The sequence below is a fragment of the Carassius gibelio genome, chromosome A18 (assembly GCF_023724105.1).
Source record: "Carassius gibelio isolate Cgi1373 ecotype wild population from Czech Republic chromosome A18, carGib1.2-hapl.c, whole genome shotgun sequence".
In the NCBI taxonomy this organism is placed as follows: domain Eukaryota; kingdom Metazoa; phylum Chordata; class Actinopteri; order Cypriniformes; family Cyprinidae; genus Carassius; species Carassius gibelio.
The window spans coordinates 11297898-11320596 of record NC_068388.1 but is presented as its reverse complement, the minus strand read 5'-3'; the positions used below and the strand labels follow the sequence as shown (position 1 = coordinate 11320596).

At 38.6% G+C, this 22699-nt stretch overlaps 1 protein-coding gene across 19 annotated transcripts in view; it reads right to left on the bottom strand.

Annotated features, from left to right (window-relative positions):
- The window catches only part of LOC127933906 (myocyte-specific enhancer factor 2A-like), an 86246-nt gene that overhangs the window by 9699 nt on the left and 53848 nt on the right, over positions 1 to 22699 (bottom strand). For 9 of the 19 annotated variants that reach the window (XM_052531015.1, XM_052531019.1, XM_052531016.1 and 6 more), the window contains 3 exons: positions 12570 to 12701; positions 12370 to 12504; positions 10316 to 10541 (listed from right to left, as the gene is read on the bottom strand). In XM_052531015.1, coding sequence (XP_052386975.1) covers positions 10316 to 10541; positions 12370 to 12504; positions 12570 to 12701 — 493 coding nt within the window. The remainder of the gene's footprint in view (positions 1 to 10315; positions 10542 to 12369; positions 12505 to 12569; positions 12702 to 22699) is intronic. The other 10 variants (XM_052531026.1, XM_052531030.1, XM_052531031.1 and 7 more) reach the window with 3 other exon arrangements.

Here is a 22699-nt window from a genome sequence, read left to right as displayed (position 1 = left end):
CAATTAAAGTGCCATTTCGGAGAAGAAATCTAAAAACTTTGGTGGGGTGTCATTGATATGTTTACATCTGCTGTACGTTGCCATTCCTAGTTCGAAACTGAACTACAGCTACTTTAATTCAGAACTTTCTCCGGCTGCATCTAGTGCAAATGGATACATTTAAAATGTGAATGTTAAATGTTAGCACATGCTGCAATGATCCAAAAAAAGCGCAATCAGAGGAACCCAGCATCAGTCTGCAGAACATCAACAACAAATACTGAAAAGTTTGCGTGTGGATGATGTCATCACATGAGAACGAACAGGCTAATCCATCAAGTCTGCACCTGACTGACCTCACACCCGCATCCTATATATATTGCAGGTCTCTGGTTTCATGTGAATGTCAGAGCTTTACAAAGATGTCTTTCTACCATCTGCCGGCCCACATTGTTAGCAAGTTCCTTCACACAACCATGTGAAATATTCTCTAACAATTATGGGTCATTTACCCGCACGATGTGTAACCTCCAAAGACAAACACAGGAATTACACTTGGCCGACGTTCAAACCAAAAGCACAATCAACCCTAAGGTCTCCGTTTCAATGTTTTCTCTAGTCAGTATGAAAAAATGCTGAGCAACTAAACAACAACCATCAGGCAGACAAGTGCAATGTCTTTTGGTTTTCAGAAAAAAGGTCCATTTCATTTCCATTTGCTTGGAACTGTGCATACAGCAAAGTGCAATGTCATTTCCGTGTGTTTTTCTTCATAACAGCAGCTTGATTAAATGTTAGTCATGGGGCTTTTTTTCTGCCCCCCACCCAATGCTCATTTCCTGTGGGGGCTTCTTATGGGACAGCAAGAGAGAAGGCCATCATCAGAGAGACAGAGAGCAGAGACATGCACTTACTGTGTCTCCGTTAAAGCACGCCTCTGCTGAGAGCGACACCTACACGTAACGCTCACAGCTCAATCTGTAATATATACTTTTTATTTCTGGGCTATATCTACAGACTCAATATCAAAAAAAAAAATGATTAAACAAGCAAACTTGTTGTGGGATGTAATTAAAACCTGAGGACTACATCAGATATTTCAACAGTTGTCTTAGAATAATAAATACCTTTCATGAAATTTGGCAAGTACAACATTAACATTTATTCATTTTGCGGATGCTTTTATATTTAAAGTGACAGAAAATTAGGACTAATGGTAACACTTTAGTATAGGGTCCAATTCCCACTAATAACTAGTTGTTTATTAGCATGTCTATTATTAACATATTGGCTGTTTATTAGTGCTTATAAAGTGCATATAATTCATGACATCCATAATCCTACCCAATACCCTAAACTTAACAACTACCTTATAAACTATTAATAAGCAGCAAATAAGGAGTTAATTGAGGCAAAAGTCATAGTTAATGGTTAGTTAATAGTGAGAATTGGACCCTAAAATAAAGTGTGACCGGAATAATTCACCACAAGCATACTTTATATAAAGCATACATAAGGAAGAATAGAAACATATATAATATGCTCAAGGCACTAACATATATATTTACCCAAACAGTTGAACCGCATAATTTGATTTACATTAAGTAATATACAAACACCCCCTCACACACACAACAGTGCATTTCAAATAATATACATTTAGAAATTCCATTTAAATGTGCAATATATGTTTTTTTTTATTAATAACAACAATTTACATTTATCGTACACTGTAAAAAATAAGTGTAATTTTAACTGTAAAATTTTGTAAAAACGCTACGGAAAAAAACTGATAATAGGTTAACAGTAAGTTCCCGTACTATATACAGGGAAAAACTGTAAAAGATCTAACAAAGCATTTAATGTAAATTTACAGTAAAATTCTGTTAATTATACAGCTTTTAGAAGTAAAAAAAGAACAAATCAATGTATAATTTACAGTCTAAAACTGTAAACTGATATTCCCAGAATTCCCTGCGTGACACTCCACGTTTGAAAGTATTTTGTTTAAATAATCATGTTTTTAAATAGTTCTTGTTATCAGTTATGTACATTTGAGCTTTATGTTACATCTTCTGTTGCTTAATGAAAGTTTTTTGCATTATTTAAGTATCACGTGTGTTACCATGATGGTGTTTTGTGTTTCCATAAATGTGCACCTTCTATATGTTAATATATACTTCTGCTTGTGGTGAAGCTACTTGTGATGAGCTTTGATACTTCATGTGGCTTTCTCTTATACAGTACCATCTTTATTATTATGGTGGTTGTCAGTATTTTCAAGGTATAAAAACAGATTTAATTTTGTGTGTTGTTGAATTTACTGGTTTATATTCACATTTTCTTGTTTGTAAATTACAGCTTTATATTGTAAAATTAACAGTTTTTGACGTAAATGTGTTTACAGTTTTCTGTATTTTTACAAAATTATTCTGGCAACCACAGCTGCCAAAAAGTTTTTGTAAAAACAACAAGAAATTTTTTACAGTGTACAACTATCTTATCTATATTATAGAATCTTAAAACTTAGAATGCATATGAAATCTTAGAACTGCATACTTCAATTTGCATTATGTAATACTTTGCTGACTAAATGCAGAAAACCGTATTAATGAAGAATAAGTAGGTGTGTCTTAATTTTTGACTGGTACTGTCACTGGTTATTCAGTTGACAGGAAATATAAGATGAATGTAAGCACTGGAGTGTGTGAACCTTTAGTGAGAGGGAGGAAAATATCTTGTAATTACTGTAAAAAAGCACAGCAGCAGTGCATTACTCTGATAATGATCAAAAGGAGGGAGGATGATATCATTAAGTTGAAAAGCTCCCAATTTCTGAAAAAGGCGCCTGTTCTCAAAAAGGCGGAATGTGTAACTGAGGCCCTACTGAGACATAAGCAGCTCTGATTCTGAGCTGTAACCAGTGTCCACACCCCTTTCGCTCTTCAAGACTGTGTCTATGTAAGTCGCCCATTGAATCCTCTCATACTGAACAGAGTGAACCCAATGTCACAATTCCTAAATGAACACCAAATACAGAAGAGTTATGTCAAATTACATTGTTGTCTTCAACAATGCTGCTTACTTTCATAAAATAAGTTTCTCGCTCAGCTCTGAGTAATGCATGATCCTGTGGGAGCCTGGTTACATAATGACCCACTTTTCAAAACAAATAATTTGTTTCTTTTCAAAGCAAGACTGTTTTGATATAAGACACCAGATAAGTCCTAACCATTTATAAGTCATCATTACCTTGAGCAACGTAGTGTCTTCAGAGGGGCAAGTATGCATGAATGAGAAAAGACTAATGGATTTCAGAATCAAAGCTTCGCCTCCCTAATAGATTAAGAGGAACAGAGTCCAAATTCTAATTATAGTCTTAATTAATGAGGCTGAACAGTACCTCTTTAACGGGTGCAGCCATATTGTTTTGGCTCTGGAAATCATGCACAGGAACAATGTAAGCTGGGAAAAGAGAAAACTGTTGGTGCCAAAAAATGAAAAAAATTCCAATTCATATTTTACTTGGATAGCCCTTTGACCAATAAAATAATAATAATAATAACAATAATAATAAAATAATTTGTAATACCTCCATGAGGAAAGTAAAAAAAAAGAAGAAGAAAAAAGTAAGACTGAGAGGACTAGATAGGGATGACTTGGACCTCAAGGTATTGTTAAGGTGCTGTATGTAAGTTTTTGACTCTACTAAAGCATACAAAATACTGTAATATATTGGCAGATATTTAAAAAAAACATGCTAAGTTAACACTCTTGTTTATCTGAAAAACAATCCTACACTCATTCTCCTTTGAAAATGCGCGTTCTGGGTCAGAATGTCGGTCTCTGTTTTGGTTTATGAAAACTGCCCACTTCCAATTTACCCAATTGTATTTTGCCACCCAGGTGCATAACAAAGATACAACTCTGTTTTTAACAGAGAAGGTCTACTCAAAACTGAATTCCGGACTGCCTCAAAGATCGGCTCATCAGATTACTAATTGGTGCTCATCAGAACACAAATGATGTATTTCTGGAACCATTATGTTTGCATCACTTCCTCTTTGTGCACGATCACGCATTGTGCTCTTGTTAGCTAGAATAAGGTGTCTTTATCACATCAGCTTGTAGTGCCAAATCTATTGCAGTGCACTAATTGAATGTGTGGGATCTGCTCTTCTAATGTATCAGCCACACCTCTGTGATCCCATGACGAATGCACATCTAACAAGACTTCCCATCGTTTAACTTTTAATTAAATTACCGTCGACTTAGTTGCTTGAACAAATTGAATATCTGGCATTTTATCTCTTTAATACCTAACACTCCAGTATTATTAGAAAACACAAGGTCCTAACACGTTACGTTCTCGTGGTTATCCAATTAACCAGGCTTATGATGTACTAAACTTCTGACTTTTTTCAATTAGATTTCAAGGCAATCATTCAACAACCACAAATACTAAAGTAATGTTGGGGAATAGGATATTAGAGTAATATATTATATACTATATAAGTGAAAAGAATAGAATTTTCTGAAATACAGATATACACTTATTTAGATGATTAAACTTTATTTATATTCATTTGAATTATTGTTGATGAATTAAGAATAATAATAAAAAAATGTATTATTAATAATAACTGTCTCTTCAGTTTCAATATAAAAAAAAAGTGTCAATGATTTGTTAGTCAACAATGGGATCTGGGTAATTTGAGAGAAACTAGGCCTTCTGTTCCCCGCAAAAATCAACAACAAAATACAATCTGAAACGAAGATGATCTGAAACCAAACATTCTGCTGGAATCGTGCTGATCTGCCACATCAGAGAACTCTGAGAGGAAACTAAGCCATTTTGTTTCACAGTGCTGATGATTCATCCTGACCTCCAGCAACTGTACATAGTTAGGTAACACAGAATCGCTTCAAAAGAGAAAGACTTGTGCTACAGCACGAGCCTGATATTTCACGAACCAAAAGATTCATTTGCACCCCAGTTGGGCATGTCAGCATGATGAAAAAGCTTTCTTTCCCCAAAGAGGAGAGCCGGTGTATTTGCTTAGATTAATGCTTGGATCCTCTTCACCATTCCTTTGGCTTAACTGGTGATCAGAGAATTGCACTGAACTCAATCAGGCGATATGAGGTTGCTCTAAACAGGGGAGAGGGTAGAAGAAGAGTGAGTGACTGAGATGTCCCTGCTCCCCAAGAGCCTTCTGCTTGTGAAAAATCTGAAGTATGCAAGGAATGGCCATCTGACAGGAGCACTGAAGTGGTTTCTCTCCAAGGCAGCCACACTGGTCGAGGCTGTTTGGAACAAACAACAGCTGCGCTATGTGATCAGAGATCCAAAGTGCGCTATGTGACCACAGAGACCTCTGGGCACACGCTCCTCGCCACACCCTATAATGCCACTGTCAATGGAGCACTGTACGTCCAGTATCTTAAATCTCCCCAGATACTCTGGGCTGGGCTATCAATAGACCTGGGCTAGAGTGGCTACAGCCCCAAATCTTTCCTCAATAAAAAATAATTTAACTTTAATTGCATTTATTCATGGTAAATTAATAAACTAAGTACACCATAAAGGTTTATTCATCAACAAGTGGCCTAAATATTCTTAATATTTCTTAAACAAGAGTCAAATCTAGTTGCGGATTCAAGCTTTAGAGATGACAGCAAAGACGTCAGTGTTCCCATGGGCAGCACAGGGCACCGCATAGATTTGCACACTCCATTTCTCTATCACTCATCTGCGACAGTTTCACGGGACTGTGCTAACTCTCCCTGAGCTATATTTCGCTTCCTACTCTCACTTCGCCCGCTAACTGTCTGCCTATGGGAAAAGTCAATGCAAGTCAAAATTATCAAATGAACTTATCAAGCACCTCCATATGATCAGTATTGTATCTAGTAGGTATTGAAAAGTCCATTTTTAATTTTACGCAAAATGCAATATTTGCAGAGTTATTAGATCATGTTTTCTCCCTTTTTTTCCAAACTGCGACAAATGCCAATCTCCCTTTTTTGCAGAATGCGATATATCCACTCAACCAATCACAGCGCACCATTCCATGGACTGTATACAGTAACAACAAATCACAGTGCACCATTCCACGCACTAGACAGTAATGGCGGCGCTCTGAATACACCCGGCATCTTACTTAATACTTTGTGATAAACAAACAAGGGCACGCGCTTCTTGTCAGTGAAGCCGGTTTTGTGATTAATATTTCCGGTAAATCTCCATCACGTGCTTTCAGATGGCTATATTTTTATATTATAGTATATTTTTATTAATGTTTTTTTATTAATTTCAGTAAAAAAAAAATAACATGGCAAAGATGAATGCACTTTTGGAAGTTGAATGTAAGGAAAATGTCATTTTGGAATTTCTGTGTTCTAATGAGATATTGTTGTGAAATGTTATTGCTGTAATTCGTTTATAGTATTAACCAGATGACCTGTTGAATTCATTTTGGAAGCGATGACGGATGAATGTATTTTTAGTCCCGTGCCTGTATATACTGTAAGATTAGTATTGACCAAATTCATTCCTTCACATTTTGAATTCCAATTTAAATGGTGTAGATATTTTTGCATTATGATACAGCATTAATAGGCTAACCCTCGGTGTAATTTATATCTAGCAACATCCTTGTTTCAAATCTCTAAATATTGATTCTACTGAGATACGCTACTGTCGCAAAGGGACTGTGCTAGTGGGGACTGGCTCATAAATGTCTGATAATTATTATAAGACTGATGAGAGGGATCAGGCGCATAATAGCAAGGAATTCTACTCTATGTTACTGAAAAAGTACTCTGAGGTATTCATTACTAAAAAGCTCCGAGTGTTATACTGTACATGATCTCATAGGAGACTCAAAAAACAACATTATCTCCCACTTAGCACTCAGTAAGGACAAATGTGTGTGTGTGTGTGTGTGTGTGTGTGTGTGTGTGTGTGTGTGTGTGTATGTGTAGTGTAGTGTAGTGTAGTGTAGTGTAGTTGGCAAAAAGATGGTTAAATACCACCTGTCTCTGCCTCTCACTGCCACAGAATGCTTATGACAGGTTGCCTGGTCATTGTGCACAACAGTCTAAGAGGGATGTCATGGTCCGAATGCTTGCAGGGTTCTGCTGGGGCAGGCATTTAGCAGGCTTACGCCAGCCGTATAAGGACTGCTACAGTACCAGGAAAACAGATGCACCTGTCAATAGGGGGAAGGAAACTCAAGGGGGCCGGAGGGGGTGAATGCAGGGGGCCGGGGCCTTAAAGGAAATGCTGAGTTTATTTACCTGCCTGTCTGAATCAGCTGCTGAAACACAGTTAACCGTTTCGTGCAGAACACATACAGACACACACACAGACACAGACAGAATGGAACGTCTTGCTGAGCTGCACCTGCACTACGTCTAATGATGCAGGTTGACTTCATAGTGATAATTTTACTAAGTTTCCCCCCCCCCAAAAAAAAAAACCTGTTCAGGATCATGTGAAAGAGCATGAATTTCACAGCCTGTTGTTCCAGCAGTCAAGCTCTTGTGCTTGTGTGTTTTGTAATGTTGAAAAAGTAGCCCTAGTCTTTCGCTGACATAGACAAAGAGGCCCACTAGTGTACGAAGACAACCCTTGTATTTGTAACTGTCAGGGTGTAACAGTTGGACACATGACCTTGTGAGCGTCCTTGGTGACTTGACAGTGTGTGTACACACAAGCAGCGGGCAGAGACGCTTGCAGCTGCCGCCATTTTCCGTCATCACATGACTGTTTACACCCACTCTTTCAAACGGCCAAACCCACAAATCAGCTCTGGCAAAACTTACTGCTCTTCCATCTGGAGGGAAAATGCGGCTCAGAGTGCCTGTGACACAACCTCTGAGGTTTTCCGCGAATGATAATTGCAATATGCTAATTGTTTTTTCATGAGAAGCCATAGAAAAACCCTTGATAATATCTTTTTTATGTCCTCATAAAGGGCAGAGTCACTTCAACATCCATCACTGGCTCATAACGGTTTGGCCTAGATTTCCAAATATCAAGAGAGAGAAGGGGGTGGTGTTCTCTACAGTAACATGCCAGTTTTACTCTAAGCAGGGGAGATGTGATTGAGGGAGACCCGCTTATCCAGTGGCATGAGGAGCAGCTGTAAAGATGGTGCTACTCCATTAGGATGAAGAAAGAGGGCGACATACGTCCTGAAAATTATATCCCCTATTGCAAGTCAACCATATCAATCATAAAAACAGGCAGCAGATTCAGAAACCCCTGCGAAGCGAAACATCTATTGACACAGGAGCTGATGATGTCACCCCAGAGGACTTACCCGCAGGGCTGGAGCCGACACCGCTCGGCATTGTGAGCTCTGTGAGGGCACCCAGCATGTAACCTAATGAGACGCACAAAATGAGATGATTAACCATCTGCATCTTTTATCTCCGAGTGTGTGGGTACATGTGTGTGACAGACCAGCCTTCACACACAGCGTTCTGCTCCCTTTAGTGTGTCAAACACATTTCAATGTTGCAGAAATTTAAGGAGCGAGAGTGCTAACCTGCTAAAGCAAGAATCACTAATGCTCATACTGAACAAACCCTTAATTTGAAGTATTAAACTTTGGGATGTGTTGGGGTGGCTTGTGAGCAGAAGGGTGATATTATTTATCTAAGGGATCTGACAACTTTCGCCTATAAGGCAATAAAATCTTTGGAGGGAAAATGTATCGCACTGAAGGAAAGACCCGGGTCATTAATAGAGACAATATCATACAGACTTTAAGCTGGGCCAGTCAACAACCACCCAGAACATAGGCCTGGGTGATAAAACAGTATCGATATTTATCAATGGTACACTTTCTCCGATATCGATATAAAAAGTATTCGATACAGCAGACGATATAGGTACATGCTGTGAGTGACGCAGACAGCACACACAAACACGAACACGGGTGCTGGGAAGAACACATCAATTACCTCAACCAGTGAATCTGTCAGTATTCTAGCCAGAAGATGGACATAGACACATTCTCTTTGGAAAAAAATCGAATAAATAAATACTCTAAACACGAAATGACTGCTGTTCCTTTCCTACCTGCTGCGTTATTAATTCAAAATATTAAAGAAATGTAGAAGCTCAATTGCGGAGAAGATCTTGATCAAGGTTAAAACCGAAACCAAGCCATTCGCACAGAACACATATTCAGCGCATTTTTTAGATGGACAAATATGACAAGAGATGTATCTAAAGCCATGCAAAGTTAAAACAATTTAAACTTTAAGAAAACACGTCACAAATTTGTGGAGGTTTATTCCTTTTCACTACGTCTCATCTGTGTGAACGGCGCTTCGGGTCTTTAGATTAAGCAATGCATAAATACATTGTGCTGTTTTGTTCATAATTGTAAATGTGAATGTAAACATATCTGATTCAGTCCGTCATACAAGATAATCTCAATCAAATTTAGCCATTTTGATTTCAAGCAATATTTGTACTGACGAGTACAACCTCCAGAGAGCGTTTGCTGGCCTGTGGAGGGTGAGCGTTTGGGTTTTGTTGAGGTCAGTAATGGGTGTTGTTGGAACATCAAACATTATTTTGCAGCGATGCAGTGCAGCAGTGATTTTGCACTTTACTATGATCATGCCTCCCTCCTACATAGCAACAGAGATAGAAGGATGACTAATATGTCCAGTGCAGAAAAACATGCATTTAACTCTCGTGCTATAACTTGAAGACATACAAGTTGCGAAAGAGAGAAATGCAAATCAGCTATTTATGGATTTTCAGGTTGCAAGGTTCCTCATAAAGGTTCAGCATAAATCTAAAAAGCTTTCTGCTGCATCTAATAACAGAAAAATGTTTATGAAACACATTTACTGTAATCATAACTGTCTGTCTGTCTCTCATTGTTCACACTAGGGCTGGTGCGGCCCAACCACAGAGCCCACTGCTGTCAGACCACCTTAAAGATCAGATGGTATTAAAGCCTACTGTCGTCATGAAGACCACTAACTGATCTCACTTCTGTTCCACCTGTGCTAAGTGCTAAGAAGGTGTGCAACACAAAGCATAGCAACACAAAGCATAACAAGAAACATAGAGATGTCTGTACACAGCAGCTGGGAAACAACATTACTGTTCCATTACTACATATTTCATATTTCTCAATGTGAGATATAGAAAAAACAACATCTGTATTGAATTTTCAAAGCAAAGCAATAAGACAGAAAACACATCTCTTGATATATATAATACATTATATTGTGTGAAATTGCAGAACCTGCCCCACTTTTGCTGGTAGAATTGAAAAAACGTTGAGGGACTAGCACTAACCTGCGCTGCCTGTGCTGGGGGGCCTCTGTGGGGGCCCAGCAGACACTAAGTTTCTGTGCAGTGAACCCTGAGGAGGAGACAGCATGGCACTGTCACTCAGAGAGGCAGTGGCGGCCGACAGGCTCTGGCTGCTCAGAGAGGCCCCGGGGTTGTAGGACATGGCGTTGGGGTTCGTCACTGGCACAGCCACATGCATGGAGAAGTTCTGCGGGGGCAAGGCCGTCGGCTGGAAGAGAGACACACAAATACGGCTTTATGTGGGAGGCATCAAAGACTCTTAAAGTAACCTGTCATGCTTATATTTCATCTAAATATCCCAGTATCAAAATTGACATTAACACAGATGCTAAATGATATCTCAAGAAGAAACGATTCGATCAGGGAATGGTGGCGAGTTGGTTCTGTGCAGCGTTCAAATTCATTTAGCCTGGATATTCAGGTAGAACTGCCCATGATGGTACGCTGCATATGTCTTCAGGCTTCTAGTAGAAGTGAAAGATGACCCCTGAGCTTTGGTGCTTTTATCGTACAATGGAGGAAAACAGGAGATAGATTGCCGGGTGTAAAAATGGTGATCTCGGGATCACCTTGGGCTGTTCAAAAAGTCCGACGTACAGTGAGAAATACTCCTGGAAAACAATTCTCCTATTGGGAGTCATTTTCACTGTGCCCGGGACACCCATTTTGACCAAGGTTTAATACATAAAACAACATCTTGGGATGAGATATATTACAAAGGCATGCAAATTTGGGAAATATCATGTAATAGCTTTTGAGTCAAACATGGCTATAGCCAGCACTGCACTTGGCCCTTTGCAAAACACAACAAATAAAACACACAGAAAAACACAATATACTTTGATTTCTTTGTAATCAGTATACATACACTTTATATGGTGTGGAAAAGAGGTGAAATGACTACAAGTAATCATATGGCAGCAACACTTGCATCGTAATCAATTCAACAGGCAGTGCATTGCTGACTATCCATACAGTAATCCAGAGTGAGTGTGAGCAAGGACAGCAATCACTTAATAGTGAAGCGAGGCAGTTAGTGAAAATATTAGTGTGTTAATGACACTCAAGCTCTGTTTATGTCCATTCTGTGCAGTGAAAACATCATCTGGCACCCACTATCATGTGCAGAATGTTATGGTCACATCCCCAATAAGATCACTATTGTCTCAATTCAAAAAAAGTAAAAGATTTTGTAACTACATATTCACTTGAACTTGAAAATGGATCAGCTATTTGATTGTGCTAGGACTTTGGTTTCTGGAAGGACTAAAGGAATTGTCCAGGGAGAAAAACCCAGGTGTTGCCACCCACCAGAAAGAGTGAGACTAAAAGAAATCAGTTCTAATGAGTGGAGAAGAAATGGCGTGAGAGTCTCTCCATCTTTATACGGTGGCAAATCTAATCCATCACATGACCTGGACAGAGCACAGCACTGAGAGAAAAGATTCAATTTCCAGATCTTTTGGGGAGAGTGCTGGGAAGAACACATCAATTACCTTGACCAATGAATCTGTCAGTATTCTAGCAAAAAGATGGACATAGAGACATTCTCTTCAAAAAAAAAAAAAATACTGTAAATAGATCACACCCAAAAATTGACACAAAAATGTTTTTACATTTATAAATTTGGAAATAAACAAGTTTGTGCAGTTGATATAAGCTAACTTTTCATTTAAAAATGAATGCTGATAGTATAATTTGTAATTAAAAATGTCTTCAACTACAAAGTGTATGTACAGTATCTAATAAGTGCTTATTATTTTAGAAATGGATCAAAAAATGTTTCAATTGCGATCTTAATGATGTGAAAGGTTTAAAAAATTGTGATCTTATTAGGGTGAGAGAAAAAGGCTGCAAAATCAATGAAAAAAAGTGCAATTCTAACAGACAAAAAAAGAAAAAGAAAAAAAAGAGTATGCTTAAAAAAAACTGTTTACAGAGGTTGCAGGGTGAGGCAATGAAAAAAAAAGTGTGTGTGTGGGGGGGGGGGTATCCTTTCTGCAACAAAGCCAAGCAAAAACGTTGCATTTACTTACGATTTTATGATTTCGCATCATATTATCAAACTCCTCATTAATTTTTTTATATTTTTCTTCTGTGTGAGGGGTGAGGACATATGAGGCGTCAGGATCCGGGCTATCACAGCCTCTGTGTTCTTTCTTGTTAAGCGCCTGTAGTGAACATCAACATAAAAAGAGGGATCAACACAAAAAGGCAGGAAGGAAGCAGTACTTACACCACAGCGCTTGTACATTAAATCACTCTCTTCGTTTAGTTTGCCGAAACGATCGTCCATGAGGGGACTGTGACCGAAACAGTCATCTGGGTCAGGACTGGCACAGTCATTATGGCCTTTGTTTCTTAATTTCTGAAAATGAAATAGGAAAATTCACACATACATAGACATATGCAAACCCAAACAGCTGTTATCGTTGGATTCATTTAAACACTGCAAAAGCAATTTATGGATTAATATACAGAACAGTTAACTACTTAAATAGTCTAGGGCAGAACATTTTGATAAAATGCATAACTCACAGAATGTAATAAAGAAAAATACAGTTAGTGAACTTTGCTACAACTGCATGATGCTTAGTGAACAAAGAAGAGCTGCGATCGGGATGTTGAAATTACACTGTAACAGTTCAATGGATAATTTGGCAAATACATTAAGAGGTAATACGCTGATGGGTGCACCATGCCTATTGCATTAGCGCCCAGGGAGGAAATTGAATTGTCACTCCTTATCCTTTCCCTTAAAAACATTAGAGTGGGGAAAACCAAATCGTATTTTCTCTCTCTGCGTTTCTCTCCCCCCTTCTCTTTGCTCTCTTTCTTAGGAACATACAGTACATTTCCCTCAGCATGTGTGTGTTGTGATGCATATTTCATTATCTTTCAGTTATCATAAGCCACCCAGCTGGAAGACACACACACACACACACATAAGAGGATCCCACAGTGCAGTGCTTTAGAAACCCTCTCACTGTAATTCAGCACACCTGCCACTCACAGGAGCCTATCAGAATGAAAGCAATGTCCAAATTGAACAGATTATCAAATCTGGTCACTAACATTTATTTAAGTATGGAGAGGACTGATTATTCTAAGAGCAAAGTGAAAATTTACATGCTGTAATATTAGTCATTTTTTATTTTTATTTTTTGTATTTTTTAATAAATACAAGTCTGTATTTCTTTAGTCTCTATTGGTAAAACATTACTTAAGTAGGCCTGTATAATACAATTTAATGTTTATATATGCATAACTGGTCCTTAAAACAGTCGAATGCATTAAAACACATTAAAACAGCACACAATTTAATGTACTGTAATGCGTTATAGTCTTTAAAGGTATAAACATCACCAGGCAAAAACTGTATTTTAGCCTATTATTAAGTATGCACGAAAATAATGATCATTTGTGAAATACATCACAATTTAATGTATCATTAGGCGTTATAATTAATTATGAAGGTAATTTAATATTACGATTACTTTTTGTAATTAATAATATATAATTGAATGTAAGTTAATAATTTAAGGAAATGCAATTTCTGGAAAAAGAATTGCAATTACAGTATATGGCATTAAAAATGAATAATATATTGCATATCAGATTTAAGTGAAGTGCTAACTTTATATTTTTACCCTTATTTAACTCTCATTTACCCATCAGACTGGCTGCATTAACAACATGACAACAAAGGCTGCCAGGTTCTCAAAAAAGGGAAATCTTCATTTGATGCCGTGTTCTGTTTCTTACTAGATGGAGCTCTTGTAATAAGACTCAGGGTGGTTGGCAGCAGAGGTTACATGTTCTTTCAGATGAAAAAGTCATGTTTTGAAGGAAGTGAAGCAAAGCGCATATACACTAACAAGCCCCTTAGTCGTTGTATCTATCGCGATGTGTGTGAGAGTGAAGGTATGTGTGTGTGTGGGTGTGTGAGAGAGTGCCTTTAAAGTGCAGCTGCTGTCCTCTGGTATTTCTGTGACTGTAGAGTGAGATCTTTGTTGATCCTTATCTACTTCATCTAACGACATATGCAACCAAGCTCCGCACAGTGTGAACTCAAACATCAGAGTGCATTCGTACACATAAACAGGAACAATCGATACATGTACACAATGTGCTTCTGTCTAAGCAACATATGCATGGGTTTTCTGGGACTGTCTGCAACAGTGAACTATTTAGTGTGGTGCCGAAGGTGGATCTCGCTCTTATTTTTCTGAGCAACGCCTTCCCGGGTCATTTCCTGTTTACAGGGCCCTATGTGGCTCTCTGAAACACTGTGTTTACCAGTGAAACTATGCACTTTCTCCCCCAGAGTGCCATAGATTCCATCAGGACCTGCAAATTATAGTCCCAACCTGCTCATTATGTGGCAAGTGCTGTGGCTGGAGCTGGGCAGCGAGGTCTGTGTGAGCAGGGCAGGGCCGCTGACTTCCACAGTAACCCTAGAGACACACCCGTCCGCTGGGGCCTGAGTCGGCAGGGAGGGGCCCCTGAGGAAATCGCAGACCGCCAGGCCGGCCTTCTCATGGGCACACAGTGTTGATGAGCACAACAACATTTCCAAACAAAGAATGCAATGAAACTACATTATAGACCTTAATCAATGTAGATGCCACATTGAATTTTACTCATGTGAAAAGGGGGATATGAGGGATAGACTTAGAGTAATACAATGTCATGGATTGTATAAAAGTCTGAGATGTGTGTTTTTCAAAACTCACAAGATTATGTCTACCGAAAGTCCTTTGGAAAGATGATTTGTCAGCTGAAAAGTTGTGTGTTGTTAAACAACAGTACACTGTAAAAAACTAAAACGAAAAGTACTATTTCAGTCTTGCTTCCTCAAAATGTGTTTTGTTTAATGTTTAATTCAATGTGTTACTTGCCATTTCATTGTAATTATTTCAACAACAAAAAATTAACTAGCAATTTCTGAGTACATTTTTTTTTTACACTGTATAAAATCATTTTTATATTTTAAGTTTTACACAAATGTGTTTTTAGTTTTACATTTTTGTTATAAAGCAAAGGCTATTGAAGTATGTTTCACAAGAAACTACTATTTCAGACTTTCTACTTTTAAATGTCACATTTATTTTAGGGAAGTCGTGGCCTAATGGTTAGAGAGTCGGACTCCCAATGAAAAGGTTGTGAGTTCGAGTCCCGGGCCGGCAGGAATTGTGGGTGGGGGGAGTGCATGTACAGTTCTCTCTCCACCTTCAATACCACGACTTAGGTGCCCTTGAGCAAGGCATCAATTCTGCACAAATTCTGAGTATGGGTCACCATACTTGGCTGAATGTCACGTCACTTTCACTTTACCAAATGTTACTTGCTGTTTCTTTGTAATAATTTACAACATTTACTAGCAATCTCTGAGTGAAAGTTAGCATTGAACACGTTATAGTTCTGTCCCTCAGAGCATAGTTTTCGATTTCTGTTAAAATTTTTATATTTACAAAATTTACATTTGCACACAATCCAATAGTGCACCATTGCCCCAAGTGCTTTAAAGTCTGAAGGACCGGGGTGGCACTCTTCTTAAATGACATTGCGATCAAAATCTGTCAGCGCAGCACTACAGCAGAAAACAAGATGCCGCCAACAAGCGAAGAAAGTAAATTCATTAAATACAAGCACAGATGGGGGCATGCATTTGATCACGAGTTTGATTAAACTGGATCATTTGCATTCTCAATTACACCTTTAAGTGTACGGCTGCCATGATCTCTCATCAACAGGCCAAAGTGGCGACTGCATGCAACATCCTTCCAATCTTTCCAGGAAAAAAAATGTAAAATGGTTTGTAAAGACAACACCAGATAAGTTGCCTATCTAGACAGTTTTTATTATTATTATTTTTTTGATGTATTAAAGATGTGCTATAATCATCCAAACAAAACAATTCTTAATCACTTCTAATATTGTCTAATATAGTAAGTTTTGTCAGGGAAATTATGTGTTATTGTTATCAGAGTATGGGGATGGCTGGCTCATTCGGTGTGTGTGTGTGTGAGAGAGAGAGAGAGAGAGACTGGACTGTGAGTTTGTGAAAGAGGGAGAGTGGGCAGTGCTGGCGTAAGCGGTTCTGGAGAGGGAGCTGAAAACTCATATTGTGTAATCTGTTCAGCATGTCCCCCATGGCTCAGAGACAGGACAGTGGGCCAGCTGCCAATATTCATGCAAATAATCATGTTTTTAATTTTTTTTTATACAATGCATGCCAGATCTGTATTGATAAAACTTTGGCAATCCGCACAAAAAATGTGAGACTGATGTAAAGCCAGCATGACATAACTGCGTAGTGAGTGCATTTGAGTATTTGTGTGTGTGTGTGTGTGTGTTTGTGTGTTTGAGATAAAAGGAGAACTAAATAATGAAAGAGAGGGAGGACAGAGACATACTTGGAAACCAGGCAGTTTAAAAAGCCCATTTTTCCCTCTACTACAGCATACAACTTCCCTCTCTCAGACCCTCCCTCAACAGTCACTGAAAAGATTACTGGAAAGAGATATTCTGTGAAATAACATCTTGCATAAGAAAGTAAAATCAAGTTGAAAAATAATAATAATAATAAAAACTTAAAAACACAATATGGAAATATTAAACTGGATGAGGTGTTCATCACTAGAGATGCCACAATATTAAAATTGAGAGAAATCCCTAAAAGCCATAAATGTTACACAAACTAACTTTTACCCTTTAAAGCATATTTACTCCTAAAGAAATGAAATATTAATAAATCTAGGTTGTGAACTATGCTGGTATATTTAACATGAGATGACTGCAAAACTTATCATAATTAATATGCGGGAAAACTCTCCTGTAAACAATTAAAAATCTGATCAAAAAGACTGGGTCAAAAATATTTTTAAAGTTAAAAGAAGTCTCTTGTGCCAATTACAATTATTTTAGAAATAAGAAATAGTTCTAAATCATTTCAGAATTAATTCTAATTTACTTTTTTTCAGGATTCATTGATTCAAAGAAAGTTCAGCATTTGTTTGAAATAGAAATATTTTGTACCATGACATAATAATAACGTTAAAATATGTCTTTTGTCACTTTTGGTTATTGTAATGCATCTAAATAAAAATGTGAATCTCCTGCATAAGCCTCATTCATGACCTACTCTCCGTTACAACTCATCGTACACACAGTGAAATTGCTCAAGCAATATACCTAAACAAACCATTTCACCCATACTCCGTTCTGTCAAAGGTCTTTTGTATTTGACTTATTCATGTGCTGCACATAGATAAAAGGAAGATATAGACAGAAATTGTAGGTCTAAAAGCACAGCATTCGAAATAAGAGGAAGAAAGAATGGAGGATGGTGATAGAGTGTGGGCTGTGTAATGGGTGGAGTGAGGGTGGAGAGCTTATCCTCTGTTTCTGATTAAATCATATAGCACGGTGACTGTGTATGTGAGAAAACACCGAAAAAGTGAGTGAAAAAGAGAGAGAAAGAACTTGTATGATATAAACAATATACACCCAGCAAGATTAGATATACAGTATAATACATTCAACATTACCTGCCTAAATACATTATACTCATATAAAGCAATATATACTTTATAGCAAATGTCAACTGCTTGACATTTATTTACTCATAAATCGGCCTGCTCTAACCTGCTAAATATGACTACTATTTATTAAGGTACTATAAACATCAACAACATGACATGACAACATTTTCAGTAAATCTGCTTTGAAACAGTGGGTATTGTGAATCTAACTTGACTTGATGCCATTCCAATAAAAAAAAAAAAAATTGCATTATTGGCCCTTGAACATTTATATGTAAAAAAAATAGTTTTACTTAGAAATTCCTCTGTGCTGCACTTTGTCAGATCTCATTCTAGGGGCTACTCAGTCATAAACCAGGATGTGACCTAATGTGTGTCCTTCCTGCCTCTATGCTATTGTCTGATTGATCTTCTCAGAGGACGCTGTACCACAGGGGTTCATTTTCAGCTAATGAGTCCGGTTAAATGTTTGGTAATTATGATCTCAGTGTAGCTGCTTAGAAAAACAATATACTGTGCAATCCTTACCACCTCCCACCCAACAAAATCACATTAAAACGACAGTCGTTTTAGCATCTGATGCATCCCTTTCACCACGCACTGTAGTTAATTACCATCGGCTGACCACCGAGATTGCTCCTTTTATACGAATACACCTTTTAATATTAGCTCATGAGAGAGTGTTACACTTCCAGGAGCTATAGTTTCCTACAAAGACAAGCAGATGTTCACAGACTGTACGCTGGCGGTTTGATCAAGCTAGTAGCAACCACAGTGAGGGAAGGAACGTTTTCACAATCAAGGGTATTTTGAGACATGAGAGCAGATTGGGAATTGAAAACCAAAAATGAGGTGAAGGCATATCAAAGTCATCGCTCAAGTTTCTTTCCAACGATGTTGCTCTCCAGTCCCACTGGCCTAAATAAATTATCTCATCAATTTAACAGTCAAATCTACAGTAAGACTATCACAATTAATGATGAACAAAGGGAGGAAGATGTGGGAGATTGTGAAGAGACAAATTCATTGTTTGCCTTCTTCCTTCCCAATACCCATTTCCTCCCGAACTCGTTCGTTTTTCTTTTGCTAGCTACCTGTCTTGTCTTTTCAACCAGTCTTGGCCCAAAGAATTGATCATTAGCCATCAGAGCCCTTGAAACAATAGCCCCCCGAACCCCTCCATTCCTGCTCTCCTCTAAAATATTCATAAGGACAATTAGGAGTTCCGATAAGACAGAGAGGAGAAAGCAGAGAGGGTAGGTCGTGCCAGCAGGACGTCTGTTCTTTAACACTCTATACCCCTGCCACTGAGCTGGCCTCATCAATCTGTGAGAGCGCACCTCTCCTCACGCACCTCGTCCCCTAAAAACCACTGGCCTTGACCGCGGCCTTGATACTCACATTGTGTGGTGTGGTAAGTCAAAGGACGGGGCAAAGAGGTGACGAATGGGCTGGCAAACATTTTTAACAAACAACCCTGTGGGCTTGTGGTGGACTGTTTCACACAGGCATTTATATATGAGGTGGTCGGTGGTTTTGACTTTTTTCAGGTAATCAACAGTGAACAACATAATTTCCTGATCTCACAAAGCATGGTGGTTTCAGATTGACAACTTGCACGTCAAAAATGTCAAACAAGGTTTCTTTGAATAAAAACACACTGGATACAGTTACTGTAAATACACCTACAAGTGTCTATAATCCTGATGAGCCTTTAAGTGAGCGCAGAGAAACGTAATGATTGTTTAGGCTGATCTGCAATGAAACTTTACTTTGAATACACGGTTGTCTTTCGTGGAAAGAAGAAGACAAGTCTTCCTACTCATGACTCAGACAGGGCATAACTCTGGTTTCCATGAAAAGGGAGGGCATTATGGGAGAGGTTATCACTTTACTCTTCAGTAAATCGGCTGTTCTGTGCTGTGTTGCTGTCCTAAAACTAATTCAAGCAGAAAGGAAGAAACTGAGTGGGTGTGCATTTCTCCGCTTTGCCTGCACGCATGTAACTACCCAAATCATTTCTTGTTTTGCGACTGCAAATTAGTTTTGTAAAATTAGGTACATGCAACCTTAACACATCTGAGACATTTGGGAATGTGTTAAACATAAAACTTTCTTTGAAGTCAAACCCGTGGTGAGCCGCCAAGTTTTTACTATGAATCAAAGCATATGCAAAATCCAAACCATAAGCAGTGTCAACTGATTTAAAATCCTTCCTCAGGTGGTCCACATCACCACTGAGATCAGTTCAACCCACTGTAGCTAAGAACAAACAATACACTGCTGAAAGTTAAAGAACTTTAATTGAAAGCATAATATCGCTACACGTGCCAGTTCCTGAACGCCGAATTATAATGTCACCAAACCTTGTACCCTCTACATTATGCCAGAGTAAGTAAACATGATCTTTCACATCAGAGTTGAAATCATTACAGAGGCTCTTTGGCCTTACGTCATCTAAGAATAATTCATGGCTGAAATCGGTAAACACGTGCCAGTTCACTGAGCTGGGAACCATGGAACAGTATCTGAGGCAGAGAGAGAGAGAAGGTCCCATTCTTGCTCTTATTGAATTACATTCAATCATGTTTGCCTGTGTCGGAGATGCTTTTCCACCCTCCCGCACGAGCGTAATCAATAGCCAAAGAGGACACTTCCATTAGCTTTTGTGCCCGCTATCTAGGGACTGGTTCTGATGGTAACGAGGAAAAAGAAAGGGGGGAGGAGAGAGGTTTGTTAAGTTCGAGTAGACTGGGCCCTTTATTGTTTCCACTTTTTGTTTCCATTAACTGCATCTAAACACTGACGATGACTGGAAGCTCTTATTTGAGACAGTTGGGAGACTCTAGCACTAATTACATGCAAAGCAAAGCTTTATCAATTCCATACCAACCTCAAAACTGTCCCCCAAAACTGTTGCTTGTTACCATTGGTTGTCATGTCCATACAGCATGCATATAATGTTTCGAGAAATATTATGAGAATGTAGGGATGTCTCACACAAAAATATTTTCATTGTCAATCAATAGGAGAGGGAAGGCATGGATCTGTCATGTGCACACTTATCAGGACTTAACAGTCTGAGAGCACAAGGGTGAAGACAGTCAGCAGATGTGGCTGCTCTAGTGCTCTTTTTCATTCAGCACTTCTATGCTACACAATAGCCGCGTTTCCAATGTCGAGCTTAAACCGGGCGTACTAGTGCGCGCCAGGGCCAGTCGTGTTTCCACTATCACTTCCGGGGCTTGATCGTGCCTCGTCGAGGCTTCCTCGGGGCCAACGGCCAGGGTATTTTGGCCTGACGAAAACCTTGGGCCAAAGCGGGCCAGCTGGGGCTAGAGGAGGGGTTATGAACAAAGAAGGAGTTTCTCCGCCTCTGGAGAGTGCCAGCGCCGCGGATCATTTCAGAAAGATAACAGTTTTAACAGCAGCATTAAAGACGTTTTAAAATAAGTTGAGCTCAAAACTCACTCTTAGTTAGCAGCAAGTGTTTGAAATAACTTGATCCGATGTGGATTATAATTATTAAAGGCAGAAATAGTGTATTTATAAGCGATGTAAAAGACTATTCACGCTAAACATTAACGTTACCATAGTAAACATGGTAAATGCCACCACTTAAAGAAATCAGATGTCAGCTTCTTATTCTCTATCACAATTGTGTATTTATTTAGTAACATATTTTATCTGTCATAAGTCTCGTCTGGAGAGTTTAGCTCCGCGCAGCATATGTCATCAAAATAAAATAATGTTTTTTGTTCGGGAGCTTTTATAAAAATAGAGATATTATCATTCATTCTAAATTTGACGTTTAGGCTACTGTGACTACAAATGGACAGAAACAGACTCGACTGAATAAGCAGGCTATTTTCATAACGCTTAAGTGTTGAACATGATCTTTACTTAATGTCCTAATGGCTATTGTTAAAAAAATACCCCAGCGACTTAAGACTGGTTTTGTGGACCAGGGTCACATTTGTCTAATTACCAGTGAAAAAAACTTTTTAGTTCAGTAGTCGCTATATGTAGGCAACTGGTTGTGGGCCAGTTAAAGGAAAATATACCACATTTGCCAGATGTTCCTGGGAAAGCCTTGAAAAAGGTTTCAGCTGCCTAAATTTTAACAATGCTACTCTATCAAGATGGAAAACTAGCATACAGATAATTATCAGCTTCAGTAAATAAGATGAAAATCTACTAGTTACTTAAAATTATTATCAATGATGAAGTGCAGATTTACTGGACAGCACTGAGATGCAGATGAGAAACAGCGTATTTATTCAGTGAGCTAAGAGTGAAAATGATCATTCAGAATTAGTGATTCATTTGCGGCGTGCTTCGTCCCCCTCTTGTTTCCTCTGTGAATGAGCACCAGGGTTATTTGCTCAGAGTCAGCGCATCTATGTTCAAGCACTTGAGATTAGAGCCTGCCTCATTAGTCTCATTGGAGACTAATGTTTACCAAAGGCCCACCTCACTCTGGGCCTTTTGTTGCTTTGTCTTCTTTTTATTTCAGCCTCTTGAAGAAGGCCTGGTTTTTAAATGAAAATATCAGTCTTGATAGAAAATTAGAGAGAAGGGACTGGGGTGGGGGGGGGGGGGGGGCGGTGAAAAAGAGGTTCTGACGTCAATGAGGCACGACATGTGCTGAAAACAAGAATCTCTTGGCAGTAACCAGGTAACAAGCATCATGTTCAAAGGGAGCAGGGATGTTATCAAAGAGCACTGTTAGAGGGTACAAGACCGATATGCTTCAGTGTTTCGCATTCAGCAGTACATACAGTGGACACACAACACTTAGTGCACCTAGTCTTCTAAA